This window comes from Schistocerca nitens, chromosome 2, assembly GCF_023898315.1.
Source record: "Schistocerca nitens isolate TAMUIC-IGC-003100 chromosome 2, iqSchNite1.1, whole genome shotgun sequence".
In the NCBI taxonomy this organism is placed as follows: Eukaryota; Metazoa; Arthropoda; class Insecta; order Orthoptera; family Acrididae; genus Schistocerca; species Schistocerca nitens.
The window spans coordinates 316,110,109-316,119,179 of record NC_064615.1 but is presented as its reverse complement, the minus strand read 5'-3'; the positions used below and the strand labels follow the sequence as shown (position 1 = coordinate 316,119,179).

General features: G+C 37.9%; 1 protein-coding gene across 2 annotated transcripts in view; it reads left to right on the top strand.

The window, feature by feature from the left end:
• Positions 1-777: 777 nt before the first annotated feature.
• LOC126236086 (torsin-1A-like) overlaps positions 778-9,071 on the top strand; it is an 81,851-nt gene continuing 73,557 nt past the window's right edge. Inside the window, exons 1-2 of one of the 2 annotated variants that reach the window (XM_049945150.1) lie at positions 778-1,048; positions 1,185-1,280. In XM_049945150.1, the coding sequence (XP_049801107.1) occupies positions 1,012-1,048; positions 1,185-1,280 (133 nt within the window). In that variant the 5' untranslated portion in view covers positions 778-1,011. Of the gene's footprint in view, positions 1,281-9,071 lie in introns of both variants that reach the window. The other variant, XM_049945149.1, reaches the window with a different exon arrangement.

The window sequence follows — 9,071 nt, the reverse complement described above, 5'->3', positions numbered from 1 at the left end:
CACTATGGGACTCTACTGCTGTGGTCATAAGTCCCCTAGAACTTAGAACTACTTAAACCTAACTAACCTAAGGACATCACACACATCCATGCCCGAGGCAGGATTCGAACCTGCGACCGTAGCGGTCGTGCGGTTCCAGACTGTAGCGCCTTTAATCGCTCGGCCACTTCGGCCGGCCCAGAGGTTTTCCACATGCTAAGTAATACGTTGTATATTAATGACGTGGAAGACATTATTAACAGTGAATTCAGACTTTTTGCAGACGATGCAAAATGAGGTAGTATCCGAAGAAACCCGCAAAAAGAATATCAACGCTTGAGAATATTTCAGTGTGGTACAAAGATTCGCAGCTTCATTCAAATATCCAGAAAGGTAAAACTGTGCAATTCATAAAACGCTAGAATGAAATATCGTACGACTGCAAATCGAGTTCCAATTGGAATCTGTCATATACAATGAACAAATTTCGTCGGGAAGCATGTTGGCAGTCAACATGTTTGAAGGTCAATGTAAACGCATACGTCAACTAATACGAGATGTATTTTTAAAAAAATAACAATATTTGACTCTTTGCGACTGTTTGGGTGTCGAAACCATCCCCTGTCGCTCATTAGCTGAAATCAGTCATAATTATTGTTTACCTACGAGACACTTTTTTCTGATTGAAAGGAAAAAACTGTTTTGATCACGTGATATGTACTGTAGTTCTTGTAATAGGGATCGGGTTTGTCATGTGCTGCAGCTTAATCATTTAAGATTACAAGCTATGTCATTTTCAAGGTCCTTTCGCAGTGTCTTGCCGACGTGGTGGATTTCCTCTACAGTTGGCATGCACTGGACAGTGTGGACACTATATACTATATACTATATAGCACAATGAGCGCCGGAATCAGTGTTTTTGAACAACCGTAGAAAATGTTGTAGTTAAAAGTGAGTGAATGAATGCAACCGATTTTTATATGCCTCCAACATTAGATTAGTAGCCTCGTGGGGGAATCCCGTCGATGTAGAATGATAAACATGCCTGTTGTTAATCGTTCACCGGATGGTATTTAACAAATGAGATTTCAAATAGAAATTGTATATGATGGTGCATTTTTAGTTGATTTGTTGAATTTTAGCAATGAAACGTATCGTAGTAATTATAATTTATGTTGCTCATGTACATATTAACATTATTCAAGCATGGTACTTTGATCGATTAACAAATGTCGTTTCTGGAGTTTGGTGTCAAGCTTTCGAATGCTGTGATTCTACGTGGGAAAACGCCGACGTCTCACGTAAGTATTAAAAAAGAAAAAATCATGATTATACAAAGGACAGTGGACGGAGTTCTTTAAATTAGTAATCTTATGTAAAATATATTAGTAGCCGGCACAGCTTTCCTAGAATGACGGTGACGAAAACAAAGTAATCATTATTTTTTTCGTGTATTTATAGTCATAGCTTATCTAATTTCATAAGTCCTTTATTATATGTATAGACATGATAATTAGCTAAGACTAAAAAATCTATTTAGATTAAAAGAAAACTCATTGGCACCTACTGTGTAAAAAATTGATTTTAAGTTGTTAATTTTTCAGTGTTTTGAGTGATGAAATTCAAATCGGTTCACAGATTAATTTTAAAAAATCAGCCACTCAATGAAGTCACTGAACTTGCAGAAGCTTTGTGGGAATGAAGTCTCGGGCAAAATCTTTCGCACATTTATTTATTGCATAAGAGGTTTATTATGAACGAAAGATATTGATCGAATGGGACAAGTATAAGAGTACAGGCTTTACAGTTTTGTTATTTACTGGAAATTTTCTAGATGATTAGTAGAGAGAACCAAATTTCACCCACTCACTGTTCATTACTGTTAATATTGCTTTATATCTATCACAGAATTAGAATAACTAATTTTACATCCATTCATATATAGTTGTTTTACATTTCTGCTCTGTGAGCCCACATGTATTACAGAGTAGAGTAAGGATACTGCTTGGGAATGTCATGAGACATTTTCTATTTCCCTTCACAGTTGAAGCAAACGAAAAAAATCATTGTTTTATACCTGTGTGCTTTATGTTTTACATTTTCATTACTATTTTACCTAATAATGTCACAAGTTCATTGTGAGACTTATAACTGCACTGATTGTTTCACAGAAATGTACTTATTAACATTACACACTGTGAACCTTTATTGTAGACCCATCCAGAGAAATTTATTTGGCACATCAGTGGAGATGTCTTGTACTAATGAAATTGATCAGTCATGATCTGTGGTGATTGGTTTTTGACGCTTTACAGGACTAATGTGTAATAATGGGCTCCACACTAAAATGATGGGTGGACCTTTAGAGTAGCCCCAGAGAACCATAACCTGGTGTATGGCTTATGTTTAAACCAAATTTAAGTGGTCATTTGTTGTTACACATAGGCCTGCTGTGTGTACAAGGAAGAAACTGAATCATGTGGAAAGATGACAAAAAAATGTATTGCGCATTACCTGTTTTAAACAGTGGCAAATATTTAACTGTTAGAATGTAAGAATATTGTAAAGTGGATAACCATACATCTTGCAGTGTTTTCTAAGCAGTCTCCATTGTGGATGAAGTACAATCTTTTTAGCAATCTACCAATGGACTGAACTCTGCTACCTGCTACAGTTTAACCTAAGAGGTTTTTTCCCATGTTACCACAATTTGTGACATGCAGGTTTTTGAATGGGTTGACTGATCCGTTTGATACTCATCGATATTGTCATATACTATATTTTGCATTTTGTGACTAACACAGTTTGACATTTCTGAACATTTAAGGCAAGTTGCCATTGTTGACAACACTATGAAGTTTCAAGATCTGGCAGAATATTTCTGCAGCATTTTTTTACCTAATATTTAAGCATTAGATAACTGCTTCATTAATTGTGACGTTACCATTAATAGTCTGATAGGTCATTAATATACAACATGAACAGCAAGGGTCCATACTCTCCTAGTACACACCTGAAATTACTGTTACATCTGCTGAATGTGCTACATCAAAGATAACCGGCTGTGTCTTCAGACCCAGAATTCTTCAACCCAGTCTCAAACTTCATTTAATACCATGTATGTTGCACCTTTGTTAATAAACATTAGTATGGTACTGACTGAAACACTTTTTGGGAGCAAGGGAATGCTGCTTCAACCTGATTGTCTTGATCCATGCCTTTCATGATGTCGTGCAAGAAACGTCAGAGATGGGTTTGGCATGGATGGCATCATTCTGTTTGAGATACCTGATTATCTTATTAGAGCTAAGAATATGTTCTAAGATAACAATCAGTGGTATTAGATAATTGTTTTATGGACCACATCTGCTACTCTTATACATTTTTGTATTCCAGTAGTTCAATGCAACACTATACTGATCATTGCCGAAGCCACTTTCCCTTATCCTATAATTTTCAGCATTAACTCACACTGGATGGCAGTCAAAACTTGTTTTGTTGGTGCAATTAGAAATGTTTTCTAAAAGTATTGAGAGAAAACCATATTGCTTCACATGTAGAATAATATTTGTGTCTGAAATGACAATTGACAATTTGTGTCAGAACTAAGACTAGAAACTGCACTTCCTGTTTAGCATGCATCCTGGCCTGACAAAATTCTCTGTTTCAATTGATGCTCCCTACTAAATGTAAGAAAAAATATTCTCAAATCGAGGGCTGATTAGACAATCCCAGTGCCTTACTGAGTGTGGTTCTGTTGGAGTTGGTGTGCCGTTGCCTTCTTTTGACCTTTGAAGTGATCTACCTGGCCAATTATAGGAGATCTACAGTTTACAGTGAACCCCAAAGCACAGTGCAGCTTGGCGTTTTGCACATTAACAAAACATTGTTACAAGTGTTCCTTTAGACAACTGCATCATTCGTGAATGCCTCACAAAGCCTCCAACATTATCCTCTCGACTATTTATATTCATTGTAAGTAAATATTAACGGGCTTACAAAACTAACTTGAAGTTGTCTTGACACCATTCAGTATTGTTCTGTTAGGAACAGTGTATTGTTCTGTTTGAATTAATGTACTGAATTCATTCACAAGTCTAGTCTGATGCTTGTTAAGCTTGTATTTTGTTTGCTGAACAACAGTGCAGAACTGTACTGAATGACTTTCCAGAAGTTGAGGAACCACCTGGACACCTTTATCTATGGTGCTCTCAATCCCGTGAACAAACAAGTGGAGTTTTGCAAGTTCTCTGTTTGCAGAATCCATTTTAATTTTGGAGTATAGACTTTTGTTCTGAGAGAAAAAAAAAAAATTACAATGAGTGAGCGTAGAACGTGTTCCACAATTCTGCAACGATTAATATTAGTGATGTAGGCTTACAATTACATGCATGTGTTCAGTGACTTTTTGTTCCAATCATCTATGATCTATGACCGCTAAAAGGGAGGAAGTTCTTTCACATAATCTCCATAAGCCCCCCCCCCCCCCCTCCCTCTAGTCCCTATGGCTGTCTCATCCAGTCTAGTTGCCTTTCCACTTCTGAGCAGTTTTAGTTGATTTTCTACACTGTGATAGCTTATGTCAGCATGTGCAATATCGAAATTCATTCGGTGATTGAAAAGAGCAACTGTATTGTAGTAAAATGTAGTGTACAATTTCAGGAGATCGAAATCAGTGTTCTGTATGTCATCTTGTGGTTCGGTGCCTTTTTGGGCACTGAGCGACTGGATAAGTTATTTTGATTCACTTACTGTCTTTACATAAGGCCAGCGTTATGGTCACTTGTTTCCTTCCCCAATGTTAACCGATTTGCAAAGTTTGGGGCAGTTAGTTATTGGAAGGTCTAAGACATTGTCCTCAGGTATCAGTTCTTTAACTACTTGCTTGAAGTAATTTTCATACTAGACATTCCAAACAGACCCGATCTGGGGCAGGCAGCTATTCAAAATGATAGCGATGGTAACATCCAGAACACACTCTAATGAATCCTCTTCTCTGTCAACAAGTTCATTCCATGTGAAATCAACAAATAAAAAAATAAATTTGAAATTTGATGATTTATAGTTTTGTGATCTTTTTTGTCATTTTGTTCTACCTATCCAAATAAGGTAAAATAAGAAATTAAAGATTTTTAGATGTTACATTTTTAAGTTATTTAATTTCTAAAGTTTCCACAATTGTGCTATTTTTGTCATGTTTTGGAACCTTAACACGACCATACCTCAAAAATCATTTGACTTATAGACTTGCCATATTATTCAGTTTTTTTTATAGCCTTTAGAAGTATGCCTATGTGGCTATATTCAAATAAAAAGGATAAATTTTCCCAAACCAATTTTTTTTCAAAATCTGCATTTTTTTGTTGAAAAAATTTGTCTGGTGTGCACTGTTTAACATTTACACCAAATTTCGTGATGGTATTCTAGTGAGAACATATTGAATAAATTTTATTTTTCCTGAGATCTGTTTTCCTGCTGTCCCACAACAGCACATAGTTTTCAGGCTGCTTCATAAAACTAATGTTAAAATGAAAGTATTCTTTACAAATTAAGCATACTTCAGTTAATCACATTATCAGTGCAACAAACCAAGCCATAAAACAGTTTAAAATGGAGTTTACAGAACTTTATTTTTATCCCAATTTGAAAATAATTTCTTACTTTAATGATGGCACTGCAGCACAATTTAAAAATCTCAAAAACATTTATAATTTATGTCATCATTTTAAAGATTTGACAGGAATTGAGGCAGAATGGCATTTTTATGCTACTACACATGGAAAGGGGTTCGCTGCACATTAAAAAGGCTTGAATTCAAAGCCAGTTTGCAGAATCCTATGACTAATTGAATATTAACTCTTGTTAATATACAGGGTGTCCTATTTATCTTGACCACCCTAAATAACTGTTTGTCCAGATGCAAATTACAAAATGTTTCAAGCAAATGTTCTTTACCTGTCAGGGGGACATCAATCAGCATGATTGCCTTCATTGTAGCTTTGTTTTTTACAAAGATATGAACAGCGGTATGACTTTTTTTAAATGGCACCCTGTATTTTTTATTCAGTAATTCATTTGCTCTCTGAAATATCTATTCAAAAATGTATCACAGTATACGCCTCACTGAAACACAATGTTATTAATTACATTACATAACAGAACATTGACTTTGAATCCGGGATCACAAACTCGTTCACTTGCTGGAGTTGTCAGAAAACAAATGAAAACCAAGTCAAAACATAACACAAAATTGACTTTGACTCTCCTGTACCATTGCCCAGGAGTAGAACATTCAAAGGTGCTCAAAGTGGTGACCCTGGACACTGATACACTGGTGCACTCGTTGAGTGAAAGAATTATTTACTGCTTCCAGTGTTGCCTGATGAAGAGAGTTACAAGTAAGCACGATATGTTCCTGCATGTCCTCTGGAGTTGTTGGGATATCGTGATAGACAACGTCTTTAATGCATCCCCAAAGAAAAAAAATCCAGATGATTTAAATCTGGAGACCTAGCAGGCAAAGTAAATCTTCCTCCTCGACCAATCCATCTGGCAGGATACCTTACATTCAGAACATGACGTGCACGCAAGGCATTATGTGCTGGACATCCATCGTGTTGATGCCACATAATTATTCTGGTTCTTAGCAGCACTTCATCCAGAAGAGGAGGAAGAACCAGTCTGTGGAAGTTGGCATATGCTGTGCTGTTTAGACTACCATTGATGAAATAAGGGCCAATAATTGTAGTACCAAGCATCCCACACCAGACGTGAACTCTCCACTGACACTGATGTTCCATCTGTCTAAGCCATCGTGGGTTCTCGCTGGACCAATAATGCATGTTCCTTGTATTTACCTGTCCTTTGTTTGAGAAGGAACATTCGTTGGTAAATAGAACACAGGAAAAGAAGTTCGGGTTGGTGAAGATTTGCTGCTGTGCCCACTGACAGAACTGTACATGATTCTGGAAATCATTTCCATGCAATTCTTGATGTAAGTGTACATGGTAAGGATGGAACTGGTGATGTGTAAGAATACGATGTACACTGGTTTTAGGAACGCCAGTCTCGTGTTCAAGCTGTCATATGTATGCTCACATGTGGATTCACTGCAATGGAAGTGAGAACAGTAACTTCGGCAGCTTCGTCTGTGTGAGTGCTACAACGATTATGTTATCATGGGTTGGAGCTTCCCGTTTCCTGAAGGGTCACAACAAGACAAGAAAACATCCTTCGGGAAGGTGGGTTCTCGTCAGGATATCGCTGTCTGTACAGTTCCGTTGCTTGCATAGCATTTCACCTACCTTCAACAACAACAATAAAAGAAATGTTATGTTGATGCACTGTGTAGGAAGGATAGCCTTTACTGTATGTCTACTCCACACAACAGTATGACTAGGGCCCCCCGTCGGGCAGACCGTTCGCTGGATGCCGGTCTTTCAATTTGACGCCACATCGGCGACCTGCAGTCGATGAGTATGATAAGATGATGGTGATGGCAGCACAACACCCAGTCCTTGGGTGGAGAAAATTCGTCGACCCAACTGGGAATCGAACCCTGGCCCAGAGGATTGACAACCCGTCACGCTGCCCATTCAGCTACCAGAGGCGGACTTAGTTACAATAATAAATTTTAACTCCCTTCCAACTAAACTACTGTACTAAATGTACCCGTACAGTACTAAATGTTCCCATGCATAAGAAAACAGTATTGCAATTACTGTTCTGCTATCTTACATTCCCCAAAGACGAGTAGGATTTCGTTGGTGTACATTCTACTCACACAACTGACTATGGTAGATGGAATCACTGATGTGCATTCTATTTATGTTTGTATTTGTCCTTTGTCAACGTCAGCTCGTGGATGTGTTCCATGAGCCCGAGTACCTGCACTAAGTGCTGGGAGCGCCAACGTCAATGTTGTGTTACTAATTAATAACATTGTATTTCAGTGAATGGTACACTGTGATACATTTTTAGATAAGTATTTAGGAGAGGAAATGAATTACCGAATAAAAATTACAGCACGCCATTTAAAAAAAGTCATACCACTGTTCATATCTTTGTAAAAAACAAAGCTCCAATGAAGGCTGTCATGCTGACTGATGTCCCCCTGATGGCTAAAGAACATTTGCTTGAAAAATTTTGTAATTTGTGTCTGGATAAACAGTTATTTAGGGTGGTCAAGATAAATGGGACACCCTGTATATTTAATTGATGTTACGTGTTATTTTTTCTGGAATTCTCAGCTGGCTCTTATCACTGATCACCAAACATGCAAGAGCTTCATTCACAACACCACACAAAATTACAAGGCAGTGGTCGTCAGTAGACTACCAGTGTCATTTAGTGTGGTGTTGTTGATTCGGATCTTGCACATTTCCAGATTGGCAATGACAGTCATCTGTAATTCGGGGAAAATAATACCTAACAAAAGTAGATGTATATATTATTATATGTCTTAAGATTGGGCTGGGAGTCTCAAAATCAATCTTGTATTTTTAATACATCCTTGCAACCAGAGGATCTTTCAGTTAAAATTTATTTATTTAGTATTATGGCTAGGGCCCCCCCCCCCCCCCCCTCCATCAGGCAGACCGTTCGCTGGGTGCCGGTCTTTCAATTTGATGCCACATCGGCGCCCTGCAGTCGATGAGTATGATAAGAGGATGGTGATGACAGCACAACACCCAGTCCTTGGGTGGGGAGAAAATTCCTCGACCCAGCCGGGAATCGAACCAGGGCCCAGAGGATTGACAACCCGTCACGCTGCCCATTCAGCTACCAGGGGCGGACACTTAGTTACAATAATAAATATTAACTCCCTTCCAACTGTTGGAATCGTGTTAAGCAAATATCCCATTAGTCTTTTTTTCAATGTGGCAAATGGCGAGCATGTTGCAGAAGAAATGAGCTAGACAAAAAGATCTTATGAAGCATTAGCGGCCATAGGGAGTCAGAAATATCATACAATTACTCCCGTGAGCAAAGCCTTGGTTAAACCAAAAGTCATTTATGATTTTAAGGATTTTGATGCTCGTAAAATTCAACTTGACACAGATGCAGATGCCATGCCTTTTGAACAGATTGTA